This window comes from Periplaneta americana, chromosome 10 (assembly GCF_040183065.1).
Source record: "Periplaneta americana isolate PAMFEO1 chromosome 10, P.americana_PAMFEO1_priV1, whole genome shotgun sequence".
NCBI classification, from domain to species: Eukaryota; Metazoa; Arthropoda; class Insecta; order Blattodea; family Blattidae; genus Periplaneta; species Periplaneta americana.
Genome location: NC_091126.1, coordinates 45776509 through 45802242, shown reverse-complemented (window position 1 = coordinate 45802242; position 25734 = coordinate 45776509). Strand labels below are relative to the sequence as shown.

The 25734-nt window shown below is 33.5% G+C and overlaps 1 protein-coding gene across 2 annotated transcripts; it reads right to left on the bottom strand.

The window, feature by feature from the left end:
- Positions 1–8075: 8075 nt before the first annotated feature.
- Gen (XPG-like endonuclease) lies at positions 8076–25704 on the bottom strand. 2 transcript variants are annotated; one of them, XM_069837304.1, is made up of 8 exons: positions 25358–25704; positions 20607–20841; positions 18861–18950; positions 17469–17749; positions 15657–15845; positions 14637–14796; positions 11994–12330; positions 8076–9038 (listed from the first exon to the last, which is right to left on the bottom strand). In XM_069837304.1, exons 1-8 carry the CDS (start codon positions 25510–25512, stop codon positions 8392–8394), a joined length of 2094 nt encoding a protein of 697 aa, XP_069693405.1. In that variant the 5' UTR covers positions 25513–25704; the 3' UTR covers positions 8076–8391. The 2 variants fall into 2 exon arrangements, with proteins under 2 accessions (XP_069693405.1, XP_069693406.1); XM_069837305.1 differs by lacking the exon at positions 11994–12330 and having other exon boundaries at positions 8780–9038.
- Between the last annotated feature and the right edge of the window lie 30 nt (positions 25705–25734).

The following is a 25734-nucleotide window of genomic DNA, read 5'->3' as shown; positions in this document are numbered from 1 at the left end:
ATTGAGTTCTGGCTGATAAGTACATCAGGCAGTACATCTCACTTGACGATATGTGTCAGAGAAAGAACAATTGTTATATATTTAATCACAATGACATCAGCTGAAGAATATTGATGATCACAGGGATCCTGAATCACAGAAAACTATTTACAAAGTAAGTGATTTAAAAAAAATTAAACAAATAACATAGAATTAAATATGGATTTGTACGAAATAATTTTCACTGGGTTATAAAGTCTGAAAGAAAAGAGAATTATTAATAATTCAATTATTGTTAGGTTGGTTGAAATATAAATGCTGGTGAAGAATCTTTAATGAGTCCTTAATTACTGAAATGGAAGTTTCACACAACCAGTTGAGAGGAAATACAAGATTTTTTGAAATGTCTATGATAATTTAGAAATTCCTCCTCTACAATCAATTAATAAGCCAATAACTGACCAATTGTCTTCTGAAAGATTATACTTCAATGCCAGATATGGGATGCAGGGCTCATAGATTGACTTCTTCTCTTTATCCACTTCATCAGCCTGTTGTAAATCTCTCAAATCTGATAGTCGGATCGATAATGATTGCTTTTTGTGTACATCTGTTTATTGCAATTATATCGGTTCTACAATGTGAACCGTCATTAGAGAGAGAGTGGATTTCTTCATGAACTTGCCATCCTAAGGATTTTAAGGTAGAGGCCAATGTGGTTCTAACTTTGTAATGTTTTGCATTAATGAGAAGTTTGCATTTTGGGCATGATCCCAGCACATGTCCAAGTGTTTCAATCTTGCTGCATTCTGGAAAATGACAGCGGGTTGTGCTGAAACTTCTATCCGATACGGCACGAACAGCGGGGATGTTACATGACATCTGAAGTCTGATTAGTGTAAGATGTAGCTAATCAGCGATGTAATGGAGGGGGAAAGGAATTGGCCATCCTACCCCATTATCTCCTTAGTTCCCTCATAAGTGGTGTCTTGTTGGTATCATTTATGAGATTCAGATCTGTCTTCCGACAGTTGACTGAACAACAACAATAACCAGTAATCTGATACGAACATTCTAGAATTTACACCAATGTCACAGTACTGATTTTCTTGAACTTCAACTAAAAATTCGAACTTTCTGTCACAGTATTTGAATAATACTTCAATTAATTACATGCATGTGGACTTGTGCTCCGAAGCTGCTCCTGAATAGGGTTTGAACTCTGCCTGAAGAGATTACTTGGTTTCTTTCCCGGAGTTTTCGCGTGGATTAAGAGAATATCAGGTAATCCCAATGTGAATCCTCGCCAAAATATAATCTCATTATTACCAATTCTATCAATGCTAGATAATTGCGCAGTTGATGCAGCATTTTAAAATAACTCATTAAAAAGAAACATTGAGGATAAGGCACTCTGTACTGCTCTGCTCTCAATTTTGTCAGGAATATAAATAGCCGTCGGACTAACTGGTCATGTGGTTAGCATGACTCAGATTAGGGACATGCACTCATTTCCAACAAGATGGAAATAATTTTCCACTTCCTCACGGGACTTGAACCCAGGTTCATTGTATTTGTAATTAGAAATGTTTATTGTACGAGTCATAGGGTGTATGGATGGACAGATAGGCTGGGATGAGATGGGATAAACACATGTGCACTTACGCCACTCATGCCGCATACAGAGATTGAATTTTGATGTGGGCGAGAAATGACCAGTAATTTTTTTCCAGAAGCTCTCTCAATCAAAGAGAGGATTATTTTATGTGCCGTAAATCTATGATTCAAGCCTACTAGATTTACTTCAATTCTGAAAGAAGCCATGCTAAAATTTTTTTCACCTTTAAAAAATCCGTCACCCATTCAAGTGGGTTTAAACCCACGAATTGGTAGCAGAGCAACTACTAGTCAATCAAGGAAAGGCCACAATATATCAGGGATAATAGATAGATAAAACTTCAACACACAAAAAAATTTGCTATTATTTATTAAAACTGACGTACAATATACAGTAAATTCATCACGTTAGATATCATATTCACAAACTGCTTTCAAGACAAGACAATAAAATATCTGATCTTTCGTTTATGTACAAACATCTAAATAAGCAGAACCATCAATAAGTGCCCAAAAGAGATTTTAAAATTAATTATATTTCTTTCATAATTTATAAATGTAAGCTAATTTATGTGTGAGTTTGCTTTGAAGTTCTAAGGTTTTAGTGTGTGCATTAGGCCTATTTCAAGTTCCTAACACTTCACTTTATTTTTTAATTCATAAAACTTGAACTGTGTAAGTATGAATTAAAATATTATGAATATATTTAAGAACTAAATAAAAAGTGACAGAGGATTCACTGAATCCCTATAATTGCGTGAAATGTTTATGCTGCTCGTAATTGTTCTTGTGACCTTCTGTCTTTACACTTTCCAGTTTTGTGTATGAATAATGATTTTTGATTAAATTAATGTTAAGTTAAAATTTCGCTAAGCTTATGTAGTGTATTATAATCATTAAAGAATGGAACGAGATGAACAGCATGAAAAATCATAAGGCACATTATATACAGAATGGAGTGAGATGGACTGTGTGGAATGGAAGTTTCAGCAGACTGGCAACATCACTGCTAACATGCTTTTCTCGTAATACAGATATAAGAGGTCAGCGAACTCGGTTTTTCTCACTAAGTGAGCTATTCCCTGCCTACAACGTTGCAAATTGCTCGAATCGTGCAGTGGCTTGAAATTAGTGATATTTAAATTAAATTTATATGAAAAAACGTTCATGCTATTGAAATATGCCAGAGGGATAAATGATTCTTTATTTGATTTCCTACCAATATGGACGAAAATCACGATCATACTCGCAATAGTTACCGAATAAGAAGGTTTTTAAACATTTGGGAAAAAAACATTTTTTTCCGGAAAAAAAAAACAAAGATATAATATTACAGTTTTTTTTTTACATACATGAGATATTTGCTCTAAAAATCTCCAAGGTTATTTCAACACACACGCATGCACCCACACACACAAAAATCGATAATGTGTTAAATTGGAAAAATCATATTAAAGAAATTACCCCCAAACTAAATTCAGCTTGTTTTGCTATTAGATCTATGCAAAAGATAGTAAATATCAATACCTTAAAAACAATATACTTTGCATACTTCCACTCGGTAATGAGTTTTGGAATAATATTCTGGGGAAGTTCCACAGATAGTAACAATATATTTCTATTACAAAAAAGAGTAATTAGAATAATAGTAGGTGCCAAATCTAGGGAATCGTGTAGGGCTATTTTCAAAAAAGTACAAATAATGCCCATGGCTTGTCAGTATATCTTTTCATTAATAATCTTCCTCGTATGTAATCATGAAAACTTTGTAACTAATTCAACAGTTCATAGCATAAATACACGTCAAAAAAATGACTTTCATACTCCATCGGCAAGTCTATCGTGCTATCAAAAAGGAGTGCGTTATATGGCAGTAAAAATTTTTAATAGCCTCCCTATCGATATAAAAAATGAAACTCAAAACATAAAATTATTTAGGGCCAAATTAAAGAAGTACCTAATTTCTCACGCCTTCTATTCTGTAGGTGAATTCATGACATTCAATAACACTTCATGAAATTGATACTAAAACTTTGTGTTGTACTAGTAGACTATATTGTAAATCTCGTCTGTATATTTCATCTAGACTGTGACTATAAATTGAGATTTTATAATAGTATTAAGTTTTTTGACTTGTTCCATATTCTAGCTGTAAGCATGTATGGATACCATGGAATGTTAATAAATACAATACAATACAATACAATATACACACACACTGTTTTAGACGTACTATAATTAATGCACTTACGTGTCTTCGTGTTCTACAAATATGATTGTGTAACACATTGAATTAATCTTAAGTACTATTGTTTGATGAAAGTACAAATTTTAGTAATCCATAAGGAATAATGTTTTAATATAATTAATGCACTTACGTGGATTCTTGTTTAAAAATATTGTATTATATAGCTCATTGTATTCATTCTAAATAATATTGTTTTAAGAAAGATTTAAGCATGTAATATTACAACAAATATTATGGGACATGCAGTTAAAACAATGAATTAAAAGCACGTGCGCACGCGCGCGCACGCACGCACACACACGAGAAAGTATGTTGAAAAACAATAAAAAAAAAAGGCCACTCACAGCAGAATCAAAACAAAGATATAACAGTCAACTTTGCGTAATTTGCCAGGAAGAGTTTATGTTAAGACACATTTAGTTCACAAACATTGAAAACCGTGACATACATGAGTCATTCCACGTCAAATCGCACAAAATTATACAAATTTTGACCTTCATATTTCTGATTGCGTTTATATTTTTTTTACCAACTCTATGGGTCTCATAAACCAACAAGTGTATTTTTATTTCCTCCTAAGTCCACATGTTTTTTAAATATTACATGTTAAAATTCGTTAAAAATGTCGCACAATGCAACATTTAAAGCGTCATATTTCTGACGATATTGATGTTAACATTTTTTTGAAAAATGCATTTAAAAGCTTAAAGTACTGTCTTTTATTAAATATTTACTAACTAATTTTAATATAATTATTTCAAATATTTTTTTATAATTCAATTTTTAAAACATATACATCAATGTGAAATAGCCCTATTAAAAATCTAAAAAAAAATTCCTACTAGGTGCACTGAAGTATTCTTAATAATTCCAGAAAAAATCAGAATGGGATCTCCAATAGTTTAATGGAAATTTAATTACTTATGACAGAATGTGTAGCGGTCGGCGCAGCAGCAGTGGACGGGAAGTGTTAAAGCGCGCTAAGAGGTTTATTGGCACTGGTTAATTGACTGAACGTTACAACATTACACCCAGTACGGATCAAGTTACTCGAGGAAACACTGCTAATTTACTTATTATGATATCTTCAAATAATTGTACATTATGCTTTTCAAATGTTTCTTTTCATTCACATTTTAAATTTTCATTCGCCTACCTTCTTTCTTGAAAGAAAATTGTTTTACTAAATCTTCAGTTTTTGACAACGGAATGAAAGAATATAATTTTAATGTACCAGTTATTGGTTTTAGATTATGGTATCTGGCCTGCAAATTTTCAGTGTGGTTTTTGTGCTTATTGAATGGACAAAATATAAATGACACGTTCGAAATGTTTTTTGTGACTAATCAAACAGTTTTTTTTGTGTTGTTATAGGATCTTGTATAGGCTAACTCTCATGGCAAGTCTTTTAACAGTATCTCCAATGCCAACACATGGACCTTTACCATGCAACATTGCAAAGAAGTGTCATTCAGCACTAATTCCATAATCGTCTTCATGTAAGCAATTATTTTTAAATTTTTTTTGTGAACTTGATCCATTGGAAAAGTAGATGATTTTTTTATATCGTTGAATTCTTGCTTTAAGAAATTGATTGCTTCGGACTGAAAAAAGTGAAAGGGATCGGTGTCATGTTTCATGGTTTCTGAGATGACATTACTTTTGTAACGAATTTCTGTATCTCCTTTGAAATATACTACGAAAGAATTTATTTATTTAAATATACAGAATAAAGAATATAATTACAAATAAGAGAAATAGAAATAAAATAATACAATCAATATAAAAAAAGGAGATGCAGTAGTATTAACAAAATTTGAGACCGAATGAGCAGCGCTCGTGTTCGGTCACAGTTCAGATATAATATTAATAGGCCTATAAGAGAATATAAAATAAAATAAAGTAGGAAGTAAAATTAAAATTTTACTGTATTGTGGCTTGGCATATGTTCCAATGCACACCTTGTATTGAATCCTGTATTATAAATGAATAATTTTCAGAAAAGTCTGCAATAACTATGTAATTTTCAGGTTGTACTTTCTTTGCATTCCGTCAAAAATAAAATATGGCTGACTTTTGAATGAATGATGATGCATCTTCTACATGAAAAACTTAACATGCTAGGGAGCCTTTTACTTTTGAAAATTTTCACTGGGGTATCGTTTTGTTGTATCTTTCTTTTCTTGATAGGGGATTCTATTGACATCAAACTCTTGTTTAATTCCTCAATATTACTGATTTCTAGCACTGTATCCATAGAATTGCTAGAAGAAATACTAGGATAATCAGTTTCTCTGTCCGCACTTTCATTTGATTCATGTTTATTAATATCACAAGAACTACCGGCTTCACATATAATTTCACCTGACCTATGCGGAAATTGATTGATTTTTACGGAACAAATCACATATTTGCACACTCAAAGACTCCTTTAAATTGAGCTTTATCAATAAGTCGCGACTTACGCGTCTTAGTGTACTTTTCTTTTTAAAAGGGTGATTAGGAAGGTAAATGGATTTAAACACTTGTTATATATTACGCGATCTTTACCATCACTCATGTTGTATAGAAGTCACGTCACTGCGCGAAATTCAAACCCAAACTGATTATTTTTCTCTCATGCCATCTATTTACTGTCTTACCCAGTCTTGCTATCATCAAATACTTGGCTATATTACAGTATAAACTGTGAAGGGCTTCCCCCTGAGCTGACAATAATAAAATAATTTTAGACAAGATATTTACTGTTCCTTAAGGTATTAATCATTTGATGATTAGTATGGTGACATCAGATGCAACGGGAAATTTCCACGGGCAGCCTTCTAGCCTATGGCTGCAAGCAGTTCATTAGTTGGGCATCGCGAGCGCGTGCATGCCTCTGGAAAATAAATTGTTACAAATGTATGGGTGCCGATCCCATATTTATAAATGCAGTAGTTTACAGATAATACATCAGCAAACAAGTCTATATTTTTTTCAGATTTTTAACTTGGCTATTTAGTATAGTAATTTTGCTTTGAAAACGAAATGATTAAAAAAATAGGCCAAATTTTAAATTTATTTGTGATAGGCCTAAAGTAATAAAAAGTGTTGTATTTCGTCTTTCAAATGCGCCAAACTGCAAATTTCAATTATATGTAGACACAAAGTTCCAAGCGAGTTTATGTAACAGTGCGCGCATAATTTGCATAACTTCAAATATTCATAACTACACAAATAATTAATAATTGTGAAAATAAAAAAATACGGGTCTCCTTATTTGATGTCTGGAATTCATGAAAAAAAATTCGACCATTTCCGAGAAGGTCGTGTTTTATTGCTGTGCGATTTGACGTGGAATGACTCACATATATAAAATTATTCTGTTACAATTGATGCAAGGGATCAGAGAGAGGAGGAAGTAACTTAAAAAAAAAATCTTCTTTAGAATTACAATTTTGTTTATCATCACTTTCTACATAATGAATTAATATGACACAAGAATAGAGCACATTATAGACAATAACAAAATGAACACCTTTACGACATTGAATTAACTGATCCCTGTACATGCTGATACAGCAGAACCTCGATTATTCATACCTTGATTAACTGATCATTCCGACAGTCTTCCTGCTTTTCCCTCGCTAGTTAATCACGAAAACGAGATAAAATTCGATCTACACTCATAAAGAGAAAGTGTCTATCATGAGACCCTATATGAGGCTACTGCATTATGGTAAACACATTAGCTGTATGCAGGACTTCAAAACTGAAGCATAAACAGCTACTCCTCATGTCCCCACTCATCACTTGCATTTCAATACAAGATAGTGAAGTTCAGAAAAAAGTGATAGACGTCTTTAAAGGAACATACAAATAAGGTAAGAACAAGCAGAATGTATTATCCATCTTTTCTGATTAACTGTTCCTCCCTTTCCCCACATTATTATGGATAAATGAGGTTCTACTGTAGTATATCAAAACTGCACCAATGTTAACACTGGGAAATGTTTAAATATATAATATAACATTTCAATTCAATCATTCCAATACTCTCAAATGACATAACAAATTGAATGACATATCGATGGTGTTTAGGTAAAGGGGTTTAAGTAATTTTTGGTACAAATTGAGTTTTTTTTCCCCAGGTGAATACAGTGAATTCACAAGTTCAACTTCTACAAGTGGGTGTGCAAAAAACAAATTAATAACAGCATTTGATGTTTTATTTGTAGAAAATTATTTGCAATACTTGTCTACCTTTACCCAAACACCATCGATATTTCAGTTATGTTTTACATGAAAATGAAAGTTATGGGTACTCGAATAATCTTGTTTCATACATACAAACCACACATTAATTCAATACAACCCCAGAATAAGGGTCTAAGTTACATTATTTCGCTATTGAGTTACATCAGTATTCAATTAACATAAGTCTTTTCAGTAATGTAAATTACGTTAACAATTGCAGTACAGTAGGCCTATATGTCACTGCGGTGATAGTAAGATAAATAACATTGTTTCATTCAATATAAAAAACAGCAACAAAGACTTACAAAACGTTAATCCTCACAAGAATTCTCGTTTGAGTTTTCACCAACAATACCACATATAATACTTGACAAGTCTGTTATTTCATCATCGACATCTAAGCATTCAAACTGCTCACAAATGTCATTTATTGCAGGTTCATTTAATGAAAAATTATGAAGTTCATGTTCAACATATTTCTTTAATGAAATATCATCTTTCGAGTGTACCTCCTTGTTGCTGCTGACACTGTTTTGTTGTTTGGTTTCATATTCATCATGTAAATTATAAATGTTTTCTTTATTCATTTGTAAGTTTTTTTCTGTGTTCTCTTTTCCACGGTTTTCACTATGTACTGTATTCTCAGCTATCTTATGAGAAAAGTAACTGAACGTTAACTTAGCCTGTTTCTCCCTTCGTTTAACATATGGCTGCTCATTATGCTTGTCTGTGGCAAGTAAAGGTTTCTGTTTTGCTTTTCCAACTTCAGAATTTACATTCAAATCTCTTAATATATCTTGAATATCAGACACATTACTGGATTTGCCTCCAGATTTCACGAATGTACAAAGATGTCCTTGTTGTGTTGACTGGGTATTATTTTCTCCATTCTCCTCACATCTGCACAGACATTTCTCTGATGACTTTCCTTTTGTTTTGGGTTTCCTGGCTCCTTTACCTTTAAACAACCGAAATAGTAATATTAGAATAAATTCCTTCTATGTATTATGGAAATTAGTAACGTTGTCAAATAAGGAATTATTAATGGACTTATTTTTTTCAAATACACAAATCATATTTATCACTAATTTATATACATTTTTTTTATTGGGTTATTTTACGACGCTGTATCAACATCTAGGTTATTTAGTGTCTGAATGAAATGAAGGTGATAATGCCGGTGAAATGAGTCCAGGGTCTAGCACCGAAAGTTACCCAGCATTTGCTCGTGTTGGGTTGAGGGAAAACCCCGGAAAAAACCTCAACCAAGTAACTTGCTCCGACCAGGATTCGAACCCAGGCCACCTGGTTTCGCGGCCAGAGGCACTGACTGTTACTCCACAGGTGTGGACTAACTAATTTATATTAAATTTAAAATAAAATAACGATATAAAATTTATGTATTAGATTTAAATTATAACAGAAATTTTCACACATTTTTATTTTATCACTACATAAAGATAAAGAAGAAAATATTATGATACTGCAGACAATCGATTTTGACATCTTCATGGAAATAACTTTCCAACATCTCTTAACAATGCAAGTGATTATTGGTACGCCATCCGTCTGCCTGTTTATTTATAATCAGTATAATCTTAATTCATCTGAGAATAATGTATGTGAAGTCTAATAATTGTTATTAAAAATTAATAACAGTAAGTTTTTATTTGGAAAAAAATGCTAGTGTACTCAAGACTGGGAAAAAAGGACTTGTTTAATTATTTCCTTGCACAAGACGAAAGCAACAAATTAAATATTATACTACACTGTATGTCTCCAAAATAGAGTCTGCATTCAAATACAAACAACCCACCGAGAGTCATGATATACACGCAGTCAATCAGTCGCTGAGCAGGCTGGCTGCTGAATGTACAGACTCCACAGAAAGTGAAACACTCGATGAAGTATCACGGTTGACCAGTCAGTCTCAGTCATTTAAAGGGAATCATAGACTGAACACTGTGTTTACAATATGCACTATGGAAATTACTAAACTGCCTGATGCCCTATCACCTGGTTAGTGAATCTAGAAGGTAATATAGGCTATCAGATTGAGTAAAAATTACAATAAAATATTAAAATACTAATAAGTTAATAAATCAATAAAATAAAATGTTAGCAAACTATGTAGTCTATAACAATATAAATAGAAAGTTTAAGCAGCACTGAAAAAGTTAAAAATGATAAATTCGTATTTATCCTCTAGTTGAACAGAACAGCTATCATATTTTGTAACAGTTGTATTTGTTATGTCATAGGACAAAAGTAAATACATTAAAGAAACCAAAGAGGAAATTCTAGATAAGAATGAACAAAAATAATTCATTTTAAAACCAAATGGCGATTTTTCCATTAATTTTTTTAAATTTTGAAACAACTTCAGCTCGAATTTTGTTTGTTCCATCCTTGATATTTCGTGATAGTCGTTGAATGTGGAATAATAGAATCTGTATCCACCTTACCATAACTAGCTCCAACGTCAATCATTGTCTGCAAATTAAACATCTCTTAATACGAAGTGTGTAAATAAAGTAACGAGACTGATTTATTCCAACAACATTACAATTGAACATTGTCCCCTTCAAAGTAATTGCCTTGGGAAGCCACACAGCGCTGGAGACAATTCTTCCACTCCTCATAGCTATGCTGAAATTCGGATACTGGAATAGCCTTCAGCTGGTCGGTTACAGCCATTTGAATGTTGTCCAGGGCCCCAAAACGACGTCCCTTGAAGTGTGTTTTCAATCTCGGGAAGAAGAAAAAGTCACAAGGACTCAGGTCAAGGGAATAGGGAAGCTGAGGAGCCACAGGAATGTTCTTACTGGCCAAAAATGGTTTACTGAAATTGCTGTGTGACAAGGCGCATTGTCATGATGCAACACCCAGTTGTTTTTGATGTTTGGTCTCACACGCATGACACTTTTGCGAAGTCTTTCAAGAACCTCTCGGTAAAAGTTTTGATTAACCTCTTGGCGTGGAGGCACAAATTCTTTGTGAACGATTCCTTGGCTATCAAAAAAGCACATCAGCAAGCTTTTGATCTTTGATTTGCTCATTTGTGCTTTTTTCTTGGCCTTGGAGAGTTTGGAGTGTGCCATTCCATACACTGGCGCTTGGTTTCTGGGTTGTACTCAAACATCCAAGTCTCGTCACCGGTAATGACACATTCCAGAAAATGGGGATCATTTTCAATCGATTTAAAAAAGTCAACACATCTGTCCCTTCCTCGTTTACTTTTGGTCCTGCGTGAGGTTTCTCGGAACCAGTTTTGAGCAGGTTTTTCTTATCCCCAATTTATTGGTCAAGATCTGATGACTCAAATTCAACTCTGCCCCAATCATTATGACTGTCAACTGATGATCTGCACGCACAAGATCCCGGACTCTGTCAGCATTTGTATCAGTTCTTGCAAACAAAGTCCTTCCGCTGCGAGGTAGATCTTCAATTGACTCTCTTCCTTCTGCAAATGCTTTAAAATACTGAACCACCTGTGCCCTTGATAAAACACTGTCTCCGTAGGCCTGCCGAAATTTTTCAAACGTTTCTGTTGCACTGTGTCCAAGTCTGAAGCAAAACCTGATCACACACTGTTGCTCGAAATTCATGTCACTCATTGTCAGAATGCACGAGCAAAACCTGCTTCACTGAAACACGCTCTATGGACAACCAACGTGACTCTAGCGAGGTCCAACTGGCACTGATGCTGTATCACATGTTCACCTGCCTCCCCTCCAAGTCCCGCATCACCAGTATTGCCCGATCGAACATTACATGGCCAGTCTCCTCATTACATTATTTACACACCTTGTATACACAAGTGTAAAAATTTTAAGCAAAGTGAAGAAAAAAAAAAAAAACACTCACTCACTCACTCACTCTCTCTCTCTCTCTCTCTCTGCTATAACAATACCTTTTTTGGTCTTGGCTTCCTTCTCTTTTACAAATTCTTCTACAATAGCAGGGTATGCAGATCTAAACAATTCTTGAGGCTCAACAGTAACCAACATGTCTTCTATTTGTCCGACACTTTGCAGAAGGCCATGGCTGTCCTCCCACCGAACTTCAAAACTTTTGATTCCTTTTAAAACTCTTGTCTTTACAATTAAAAGTGGTATAAGTGGCAACATCTGCTTTTCTGTATTCTCTGTAACACTCTGAAGATGATGTATTTGCCACCTTGTTACCACTGGCACGAACTTCTCGACAGCATACTCTTCTGTCCAACTAAGTAATTTGACAGAATATTTCTGAAAGAAAAAAAAAAAATTGAAAACGAATAATAATACCAATTAAATACTTTCACCTTTGTGTTAGAGTACCATACTATACTCCACAGTGATGCTAGGCCTACTTTTTATGTAAGGAACATAATTTTCATAATTCCAAGTTTTATTTTACCACTGCAATGGTAAAGTTCCCATACTGTTAAAAATGCAAAAGGGTAGTAACTGCTTGATATTGCAAGTTTTCTCCTCCAAAATAGTCCCCTTTGGCACTCAACACAATGATTCCAGCAAGCTTTTCACATTTGGAATCATTTATCTCTTTCTTCTCTTCAGAACTTTCTTCGTTTTGTTTAAAATTGTTTCTACCAATCAGTTCGTTTTCCTTTCAGAGGAAACTGGTTAACAGATTAAGAGATAAAAAATCTGATGAAGTCAACTCAGGAGAATAGGGGAGGTTGAGAGATTACAGAATATTTATCGGTAATTTTACTATAAATTTATAGCATTAAGGACACGGTAACCTGATGCATTGTCATGGTACAGAATCCACAACTTGATGCAACAGTGTCGGATGTTTCTTTGCCACCTGTTTTCATAAAGATTCTAAATAATTTTGTAATAGTGTTGGTTAATTGAATGAGCCTTTGGAAGCCAACTCAGGAGAATAATGCCTAAAAAAAATCGAAGAAAATCAATAAGACTCTCTTCACAATAAACCTACTTTGCCTGGTTCTTACTGTTGTGGTGAACCTATGCTCTTCCATCTAGATTACTGCGCCTTGACTTCAGAAATGTAGCCATAAATCCATGATTCGTCTCCAGTAATGATTAAACTCATTAAATTTGGTTCAATTTCTTTCTCTTACGAAGTTCCTGGCACACTTAAACACGCAATTGCTTTGGGGTAAATTCTGCAGACACATGCCGAATATTGAGAATGTCTGTTAAAATTTTCTGTATTAATAAATACTGAAATTTAGTTCGGTAGCCACCTCCCTAAGACAGTTGACAGTCTCATTGCATAAGTTTATAAACTTATCCTCAGTATTTAAAGTCAAAAGGCACCAGGAAGAATGTTCATGTTTAACAGATCAGATTCTCTACCCTCTTTAAATCTGTCATACGAGGTGAAAACTGTGGATTCTCCCAAATATTTGTCCCCAAAAGACTTCGTTAAAACATCAAAATTCTCTGTAATAGACTCTCTAATTTTTATGCAAAATTTAATGCACACACATCATTGTTCTGCTTCGCATCTGTTTAACACTTAAATATCTGCCACATCACATTAACACATCCTTACAACATCAGATGCAACCTTGCAATAAGGTGTTATAAGAAAAGTTCCCTTGGGTTATTTGTGTAGGGAAAAATCTTCTTCTCCAATCGTCAGATTCCTTTTATACACACTCATTTAGCAGAGGTGGATTCAATTTGGGAATTTTTTCAATCATAGTGATATTATACTACCATTTCATTGTGAAATTGATTCAGTAATATTTTCTTTCCACAAAAAATAACTGGAATGCAGTAAACATTATTTGCTTTTCATCAAATTTAGTCTCTCTCCTTGAGAGACGAGAGAAAGTTGAGAACCTGTTAAATACAAGATGATTTAGAATAGGCTACATGTCACCTATGTGAAGGACAGAATAGTTATGTCACAAAACTACGAACTTGCAAACATAATTTCAATAATTGAAGCGTCGGCTGGAACAACATTGTAAGTTACAAAATTTTCATTGGGCGTGTTTCCGTGTAATAATGTTGTATGTCATGTTACCTTGCTATACTCTTTGGCTTGCAACTGTCCATCAATTCAGTACGTGAAATTTGTCCACTCAAAAGTATGCTACCCTATAAGAACAACGTTGTACGTGTACACATTTTTGCAGCTCCTGTAAATTTTACCAAATGTAACATAACGTTGCTTCAGCCGGCGCTTCAATGGTTGGCATAGGCTTCCACGGCCAGTGTCCATGGGTTGTTGGTTGCTGTGCTTCTGCCATGTCGTCTTGGTTGCTGGAGCTAATATTTCGACCATCTTGCTGTGGATCCACAGCTCTGAGGACGGCCACAGCAAGATACTCGAAATGTTAGCTCCAGCAACCAAGACGAAGTGGCAGAAGCCGAGAAATCAAAAATCCATAATTTGAATAAGTTTTCATTCACAAACCATGAGAATGAAGAACGACACTATCTTTTAATTGCACCACATAGAAGCCACATCACGAAAATTATTGTTTTGAATTGGTAAAATGAAAAATAGAGATACTGGAAACAGGTATTCACATTACCAAACCAATTCATGTATAGAAACAACTTACCAGGAAGCTCGATATGTCGGGTTGTTTCCAAGTAATATCAAGATCTGGCAGTGGCTGTTTGTGCAAGAACTCATCAATCATATCTTGTGAAGGAAAAGTTTCATCCTTCAGTGCCTTCCTCCTCATTGTCAGTTCAGCAATGATAATTTTCTTCTCTTCACTGAAATAATGTAGGTAGTTAACAAAAGGATTGTCTAAATTAATTCTGTCATAATACAATACACTTATAACAGAAGAAGAAAAAAAAAGTACAATTTAAATATGGTCATAGCAACACTGATATAACCTCTGTAGTTGCGAGCATCGTTAAATAAACCATAATTAAATTAATATGGTTATAAATTTCCAGGTAACATCATTCGTGTATTAGTTTTGAACTCTTAGATCCAATTCCCATCATGCATAGTCTGAAGCTCTTTCAACATTCAATCAATAACACTCCATCTTTAGATATTTACTCTTTGAGATGAGGTGCTTTGATCTTCATAATGACAATCTTTAAATAAGACACCAGTATAGTGAGCTTCCACTCTTTCTTACCCTGATAATTTGGTAGGATGATTATTGGACAATTTACAGAATTATGCAGGAGAAAAATTTCTCTTATAGAGTATTTTTACAGGAAACAAAAAGAATGTATAATTTTTTTTATACTATATACTATATGGATGTATGTCAGCGTCAGAAAATTTCAGGTACTAACTTTCTGTTGGTTCTGCCAGTGGAAGAGAATCATATGTTTGTTGTCAATTTCATATAAGTACATAACTGTATACTGGAAGTAGTCTTTCTAATTTTATGACTTTATCAAAACAGTTGCGTATTTACATTCCTTTGTGAATTGTGTTGCCTTTTTCGTATAAAAATCGTATTTAACAAAGTTACAAATGTGTCCTGACCTTTCAGTAATGCTGTGTGTTATATTTTCTTTAATGTAATCATCCATATGCTAACACAATCGTGAAATACAAACAAAATTACACAAGAAATACACTGAAAATAAAACAGTATTCTACTTACGGATCCTTTCGAATGAGGTGTTCATCAGTAGTTTCAGTGCAATCACTCTGAGTGTCACATAAGTCACAACCCCTTTTGGCATGTTTCTGCAGTTTTCCTGGATGAGTACATTTACTGCATATATTGTCCAGTGATTGATATTCATTTTCCAAAGACATGTAAATAGGATCTACTCGCCATTTCTTCAGCCTAGGTAGAAGTGATGATTAGTGTATTATTTCCTGTTCTGTACCAAATACAACACAATATAATATGTACAGTATGTAGAAAAAGAAAGGATAGTAAATAAATAGAAAAGGCTAACAATTATTATTTATAACACAGGATGTTCCCATTATGTTCACAAAGTTAAATTTATTAAATCAATTAGAAACACCACACATATGAATTCAGTGAAGAAGTTGTCAAAAATAAGTATTTACAAAAAAAAAAAAAAAAAATTCATAATTTAAGACAAAGCAGGAAGAATGCTTCATGTCGCATGTCCGTGGTGTTGAGACAATCCTCGGTATTAAGTGGACATGAAGCATTCTTTTCCCTGTTGGCCAACTTTCAAAGCAGCTTTTCATACAACTGGGATCATTTTTCCATTTTGTACTTCAGGCAAGTAATAGTATTCATGCTAAGCTACTATGTGGCAGCAGCACTTCCTTTTCCACCGAAAGTGGACATGAAGCATTTTTCCCCACTTCGTCTTCAATTCTCCATTCCTAATTCTCAAGATATCTTTGATTTTCTTTAACCAGTGTTCTTACATGATAATTACAGAACAGTTTTAACAACTTTAAAGTTCTACTATTTTTTATACCTACAAACTAAATATTGTACACTTATGGGAGGATGTCTCATAAAATATAATGTGGTATTTAAAAATTCTACGACAGCTTTCTAAATAACTAAATATAATTTGGAACACTGATGATTTAATATATATTATCGGTCCACACCTGTGGAGTAACGGTTAGCGCGTCTAGCAGCTAAACCAGGTGGCCCGGGTTTGATTCCCAGTCGGGGCAAGTTACCTGGTCGAGGTTTTTTCCAGGGTTTTTCCTCAACCCAATATGAGCAAATGCTGTTGGACCCCGGACTCATTTCACCAGCATTATCGCTTTCATCTCATTCAGACTCTAAATAACCTAAGTTGTTGATAAAGCATCGTAAAATAACCTACTAAATATATATATATATATATATATATATATATATATATATATATATATATATATATATATTTATTATCTAAGCAAAACAAATTTGATTTCTAATTATAAGTTTCATACATATATATTAATGTTTTATTTATTTATCTACTTTTTTTTTTTACTTTCTAAAGCTACATTTTACTGGCCTGGGGTGTGAAATACATTTTTTTAATTCTGCAAATTAGCAATTATACTGGCAATAAACGAAGGATAATTAAAATTGAGCTAAACTTGTATGTATATGAGAATTGGCATTTTTGTTTATAGGAAATGAATTATGTATAAAAAAAATTATTTTTATCCATTTTTTATATTGGCTTTTATAGAACCGGAAGATTCATTGCCGCCCTCACTTAAGCCCGCCATCACTCCCTATCCTGAAAAAAGATTAATGCAGTCCCTACTATCATATCCCACCTTCGTCAAATCCATTTTAATATTATCCTCCCATCTATGTTTCAGCTTCCCAAAGGTCTTTTTCTCTCTGTCCTCCCAACTAACTCTATATGCATTTCTGGATTCGCCCATATGTGCTACATGCCCTGCCCATCTCAAACATTATGTCAGGTGAAGAATACAATGTGTGCAGTTCTGCAACTTGCTTAATTACCTGTTTAGAACTTCATCATCTTTCAAACTTTCCAGAAATTTCATGGCAGTCTCCTTCCCAATCCCAAGTACACCTTTGTCATTATAATCACATCCACAAAGCAGTGACAGAGCAATCAGCTTTCGACGACTGAGAGCCAACTTCTCTTCCACAGCAGTCATCTTATATTCATCTACGCTGTAACCAGATGTTCCATGTGAACTAATCGTGAAGTTGCGGTACACAGTTCGCGCACCATATAAGAAGCAGTCCCCATCCTGTGATATGCAACCGTCAACTAACTGGAAGCAAAATAAATGACTGATAAATTACTTTAATGCACAAATGAATATCCTAAAGATGGCATTAAAACTGGCGATATATTTTATATTGCAAGCTAACTAAAATTCTTTCTTGAATATGCTTCGCTGACACATAATAGCAAGTTTTTACACGGGCCCAGTAGTACCACAAACTACTTCATTTTAGTGTTTCAAAATGAAGACCACAGAGGAAAAATATGGTAAGTCCATCTTTGTTAATTTTAGGATTATGGTGCCATCTGGTGGCTGAATGTGAATACTTTTAGGTGGCATAACTGAACTGAGGAAAAAGATGACAAGTCAGAAGATACAGATATTTGAAATATGACTGTACAGGGGAATAACCTGACAAGTTCAGGTGCAAGAGTAAGAAATTGGTCAATCCACGAAAAGTTATCTTTCTTGGCAGATGTTGGCTGCAACTAGTGTTATACTCCAAATTTGGTAAGTTGATGTCAAGGTTATGTGGACTACTGTCATATCCGTGACTTTTAAGAGTGATTACTTTGTTTCTGTTTTCACTGTTCATGCAAAAACTCAAGTTAGTATTACAATTTTATAGCGTTTTGTGTGATTGTGGATGTTTAGACATCACAGTGAACAGTTTACAAGATGAATAAGCGCATGGTCTAGGCGTACAAAGGCCTGCATCATCGAGGAAAATAAAATAGTGAAATAAAAAAAGAAATATTCAACAATTTTATTGTACAGTTGTACTGGATATAATCTTATGCCATTTCACCTTATATGTTTTGAAGAGTAAGAGTTTATGAGGTTTTATCATTCTTTTTAGTAGACCTTCTGCAATAGTTATGGTGTAGAGGCAATTTCAATTGAAGATTCTTTAATGTGCATATTGTTAACTTCAGAATAGATCCAGAAATCCATCTGAACACTCACCACCAAAAAATTATTAAGTGGTACAAGTTTCTTTCTTATTGTGTTTAAAATAAATTATATTATGGGTTAGTAACTTCTTTTTATGGGTATGAGATATAATTTATATTTCACAAGTTCTGCTTCAGAGGTGATTGTTCTTCAGGAAAAGTAACACGCAATTAATAAACAGCAGTTAAAAAAGTTAGCATACCTCAGCTTCATCTAGCTGAGCACACAGGGCTTCAGCTTCACCGAGACTCTGCACACAAGCTACTCCCATAATCCTCAGCAGTTCCTGGCACTGAATCAAAAATGCAATATATAAGTGTCTTGAATGTCCTTATTCTCAGTTACATAAAAAAATAATTACATACCGTACATTATATTAGATGATTTAAGAAGTGTTAAATGCACATTTACAGAGCTTACTCTTAAAGTAATTTTTAATAAAAAGATTTAATATGAGCACTGGTCTGAATCCAAATAGCTACATAGTTAATTTTGCATTCAGAGAAATATGTCACTGTTTGCACATGCGCAGTATTATCAAATGTAACACACAGCTTGACCAGATATGTCAAGGCACAGTGAGAGCTTTCTGTGTTCAGCTGATTGACTTGCATATCTTTGAAGGTTGTCTAGATATGTGATTCACATGAATGTGTCCAAAAGCATTGAAGTAAGGAGCAATTATTCTTTTTAAATATGATGTAAAAGTCATTTCATGCAGAGAGAAATAATTATATCATATACAAACAAAGATTCGCTAGGAAATAATGACAGGGGTGCATAAAAAGATTTTACATTAGAAATCTTGACCTTGCCGTGTAAGTACATTCTTTCCTGACGGCATTTTGTGTTAAAGATAAAGATATTTTTGTACTAAACAGAACATCTATATTTAACTTAGTACAATACATAAACCAAATCCTCATCTACTCTCTGTTATTCTCAGATAAAAAAAAAAAACTATTCATGTATTATGGTCTTCAGTGTACTGCGTAAATAATAATAATAATAATAATAATAATAATAATAATAATAATAATAAGAATAATACTTTATTGCTAGAACAAAGATACATATTGTTTTTTTATAACAATAATCACTCTATCACCCCAGAAAAAGTTACATACTAGTGCTCAGGGGGCATTCCAAATAATTTTAAGACATTTTATTAAATAACAGAGGTTTCTGTGACACTTCAAGATGAAATAACAAGGGACCAAAAATATACGGAGTCTTTTAACATGTGTTCTTTAAACATTTTCCTGATATCCTGTTCAGATTAAATCACGTGAAGATGTTCTCTCATTAAAAAATCTGAACCTCCAAATTTTGTGAAAATTTCAAAATATGGTGGGTGCTCTTGGGGCACCTCTAAATATTAAGTTAGAGAAAAAATATTTTGCACTGTTCTTTATGATATCAGCCCATAACTTTTCCCTGGTATTACATTTTGATTCCATAAACTTCATATTTTTTTTATCCACTATGGTTGAAATGTAGAATCTGAGGCATTATATGTCAAATTTTCTCTAAAATAACAATGGAAACAAGACATGAAAATCATGCAAAATAAAAAAAATCAGAGAATAAAGACGAGTATTTTCCCTAAAAAAAAGTGTTTTCCCTTGTGCAAAAAAAAAATAAATAAATAAATAAATAAGTGACTGATATATGTATCGCCTCAGATTCTGTACTTTTACTACAATATATAGATGTTGATGTTGCATCCTATGTCTTACGAAACCCATACAATCAGTGTTTTCAGGACTCTAGCTCTGTCTACTGACTACACAAAAGCTGTTGGCTATGGGACATAAAGTAAATAATTATACTGTAAAACGTGCAAATCTACTACAGTAACTCAAGCTTCTCTATCAACCAAAATTTAATAATAGCCTATAATACTTGTAACTTTCGATCACTACATGTATATAAACATCCTCCAAACCTGTTTCAATATGGAGTTGAAATGGGAGCGACTGCCTTTGTTTCTCCCTTTTTTACCGACTTCAAGGCCTTTGATACTTTCTTCTTCAGAAGAGCTGTTTTGTTTCTTGTTCCGGTTTCTGTGTTGTACTCTCTGTGACATTACAAAATGTTTCAGCTCAGGGGCTTTTCCCTCGAGAACAAATATAGGCTTCACCCCTAGCAGCAATAGGCATGACGTGCGAAAGAAGAGGTTCCTGCAAATAGAATTGCAATCAGTGTATCTGATGTCTATATATAAAACAACATTTTCAGTCACTATACTAAAGGAAACTATTACAGCAGCCTTTCTTTTGTAACGGATGTGAAAGGAACACAGTTTTAGAAGTTAATTTTTAAAAACGTAAATAGATTTTTTTGGAAATTCAATTCTCACCTCGCCACCCTGCAGTCTTTCCTTAGATTCATGTGAATTTTCGTCATTATTGCTCTCAAAATTTTCATTTCATCGTCATTTTTTGCACTGTAACGGATGTGACAAAAATATCACCCACCTCAACACTTCATTTTATGTTAGTTTAAAGCCTATTAATCATTTTGAATAATTCTATTTTAAAAATTCTTTCCTGGTACGTAAAGATTGACATTAACTATCTGTGTTAATAAGTTCCATGACCATTTATTTTAATTTAAAAAAAAATTATTTTCTGTAACGGATGTGACATTGATTTGGAAAGCATTTGAAAATATGTTCTTATTTTATTTTACATCGAAAATTAATGCTTTACAAAAATTCGGTGAACATAGGAGATATTCAGATATTTTACAACATATTATTACCTTATTTTCATACCAGGATAAATAATTTTATTTTACTTTTTTTTTTTTTTTTTTTTTTTTTTTTTTTTTTTTTTTTTTTTTTTAGTGTCTGTTATAAAAGAATGGCTGCTTATGGAATATAAACCACTGTAACTTACATTATCGTGCATACTGAATATTAACACAAATCAGATTCGTTTTACATTTAGCATGACCTAAATATATTTATCTCTGCCGAATAACTGGCTCACCCAACAGATCATCAAATTCAGTTCCTCCTTCCCGTTAATATGTAATTGTTGATGTAAGTAAATAGGCGAAAGTTCGATTCTTTGCTGCATTACACATAGGAAAAGAAAATTTACTTAAATCATTGAAAACAACCTCTAAATTGTAGAAAACTACTCTAGATATATGACAGCTATAAACTCAAGCAACCTGCTCTAAATACCATCCTTTCTTTTATACAAAAACTGATGATTGTCAAATATATTGGCATATGCAGAATTCTGTCAATAGAGGAGGATCATTATTAAATTTGTTTACATTTTACATTATTGGTATTTTAAATTTGGTGTATATTAAAATATCATTATTATTATTATTATTATTATTATTATTATTATTATTATTAGCTGAGTTTTCACAGGGAGATATGAAAATAGTTCAAGGAAGAACATTCGTAACAACATCGTCATGTTGCGGCCATGAAGAAACATTTGCTAATGTGAAATTTTCACTAACCTCCGACTATCACTATGCGACTTTTTGCTAAAAAATTGTAAAATTGAGCATTAATTGGACATATCAAAGAACCTGGAATGATAATGTGAAGTTTACATTAAAAATATGAACTGTCAAATGAACAAAAAGTTAAACGAATGTTTCACAATAAAGTCAGAACTCAAATTAACTAGCAGGTAAATGCCACTCTTAAAATGAGTTTAAAATCGACAATACACAATATTTATATAAATGATACCGGGAGGAAATTAAACACAGAATAAATATGGGAAATGCCTGTTATTATTCGGTTGAGAAGCTTTTATCATCTAGTCTGTTGTCAAAAATCTGAAAGTTAGAATTCGTAAAACAGTTATATTACCGGTTGTTCTTTATGGTTGTGAAACTTGGACTCCCATTTTGAGAGAGGAACATAGGTTAAGGGTGTTTGAGAATAAGGTGCTTAGGAAAATATTTGGGGCTAAGAAGGAAGAAGTTACAGGAGAATGGAGAAAGTTACACAACACAGAACTGCATGCATTGTATTCTTCACCTGACATAATTAGGAACATTAAATCCAGACGTTTGAGATGGGCAGGGCATGTAGCACGTATGGGCGAATCCAGAAATGGATACAGAGTGTTAGTTGGGAGGCCAGAGGGAAAAAGACCTTTGGGGAGGCCGAGACATAGATGGGAAGATAATATTAAAATGGATTTGAGGGAGATGGGATATGGTGATAGAGACTGGATTAATCTTGCTCAGGTTAGGGACCAATGGCGGGCTTGTGTGAGGGCTGCAATGAACCTCTGGGTTCCTTAAAAGCCAGTAAGTAAGTAATACACAATATTTAATATCTGCACTGCAGAACTGTCAAAACAATATTTTCAAGTTAAATTTGATATTGTGTCAGCTACATTTTATTACATGGTCGGTACTAGGCAGTAGGTCTCTCTATAACAAAGATAGTATTGTTATAATTCGAATGTCCTGCAGCACCAAGCATAGGGATTATACTGAAGGAGAGGTAGGAGGATGATTATGCCTTATGTTGATGTAGATTTTGTTACAGTGACAGTGAAAAATTAAAGAAGGGAAAACGATTATGGATAAAAAAAATACTCAAATCTAAATATGTCATTTTTTTCAAGAAGTTCAAAAGGGGGGTTCAAACCCGGTAATCCCCCTTGTGTACCCTCTGGCCAGATATTTTCACACACAATGATGACGTACTGCAGTACTACCACAATGATATATTACTTCTTTCTTTGCTATAGTCCAGCACAAATCTATCAAAAAGGGTAGGACTATATGCAAGGCACAGCTTAAACAATCAAAACCTAATCTGCACTGTGAAAATGTGGTGTATGAAACGTGATATATATAGCCTACTAATTTGTGTTGCCGCATGCCGCGTGTACATTTGTAAAGTTAGTCCATCTCTCAGTTTGATTTGATCATGAAATAAAGGACATCAGTTGCAGTGTTGTGCTCGGCATGATACCAAAGTTTCAATGGTAATTATTTACTTTAGCAATACCGTAGTTGTTGACGTGCAGATGTTGCGTCATTCACAAAGTGCATTCAGGGTTGCCAGATTTTAGATCTACCAAGGAGGGACATCCTTTTTCCATCATATACAGTAGGCCTACATTTTGCCTTAAAGAAGGAGAGATATGAATATGAGCAGAGTTGACATTTTCATAAATGTACCAAAAAAAAGAGAGAGAGAAAAATATAAAATTAGGCCTATCCCATTATATGCAGTTGAAGGAATTAATATGAATCTCAAAATTTCAATTATAATGAAAAAAAATATTGTAGATACAGGCTTCCAAGTACAAAACAATATTTATCTGGCTGTAAATGACATCGCGTTTCTCTGACATCTTTGTGAAGGACATGTGGCAATAATATGTTATGCCAAATTATTAACTTAATGACTTAATAGTAGTTGTGTTTCACAGATTTCTCCAGCTGTTTATTATTAATTGTAAAGCACAAATTCCAAAAGATGGCATCACATGTACAAAATATTCAAATTGCAATGTTTATTAATTGATTATAATGACATAAAATTTACTGATCCTAAATTCATATTTATTTTGTGACTTAGCATATTATTGCTCTAAACCCATTATTCAACATACAGTATACATTTTCAGAGTTTATATACATATTTAACACTGGACTTTAGCATTTTGAATAAGCTTTTCTTCCATTCCCTGTGCCATGCATTTCTGTTGAATGTCTCTTTTTAAATGTTTAAAAATGCCATATTCACCACTGAATTCGCTGTCACAAATAACTTACCAAGATATTCGTTCTTTCCAATGTTCAAACCTAAATTGTTAAGGAAATTAATTTAAATTTAATGAAATTATTTAGGCCTGGAAGAAAATTGTTACTAGAGACGATGGCCTTAACTACACCAGAATAAATAAATAAATAAAATTATACAAGTAATGTTAATTTCCTAAAGGAGGAATATTTTGCATCCCATTTTGAATCAAAGCGGGACTCGGGATTTTCATATGAAAATCGGAACATCTGGCAACCCTGAGTGCATTGCGTTTGTGACATGGCGTTGTTTAACATACAAGTAACTAACATGACATCGCCACTTTTAACCTAACCTAAACTAACCCAATCTAACCTAAATGATAAATCTTTACAATAGCGTTACCAAGGGAGGCAAGAAAGGCGACATTCTTAGACAATTAAGAGTATATGCAAGACATGCCAAAAACCTATACTAACCTAACCTATCACCGATTCGTATATGCAAGGCATCCCAAAAGCCTAAACTAACCTAACCTGTCATAGTTACATGCAAGACATACGAAAAGCCTAAACTAATCTAACCTGTCGCAGATTCCCGCACCTCAATGCTAGCTTCCATTTTCAAAGTAACTTTCGACCCTTATTTTCGGTGTGAAATGGGTGTGGGCACTCAATTTTTTTCGTAATTATTTACTTTAATGATACCGTTTGTATCCACTATTTCTACACTTCTTCCTCTGTGATTTCCATCCAACTATGCTTTAGACTACCCCTGTACGGAAGCGCGCCCGAAATGGGCATATCAGCTACACATACAATTCCGGAGAGTGAGAGAGTAGTCCAAACCATAGCTAGATGGTAGTCACACAGGAAGAAGTAGCTAGGACCGGTATCGATAAAGTAAATAAATGCGGTTTCATTAAGTAACTATAATATGTATGTACTTACCTGAGATACATTCTTGGTTGATTATGTAGCTCAATGTGTTGACTGTCACACACCCAACAGCTCAGGTCTATGGCCAGTATTTTATCATGTAATTCCCATAACGATTTTCGTTCATGTATAGGAGACAAAATTGGCCATAGATTTTTAACTCCCATTATTAGAATTTCGTACTTACTTGTATAATATGCTTACAGCATAACTATCACTTAAAATACTACAAAATATAATACGATTAAGAATTACACAGTTAATTTCTTCATAAATTTATGGATTAAATATCACTTAAGCATCATTAAAAATAAATAATATTCGACACGTTAATGTATGCTTCAAATTCCATTTCTATCAACCGCTCCTTTGCCTTTAACAGGGTTGCC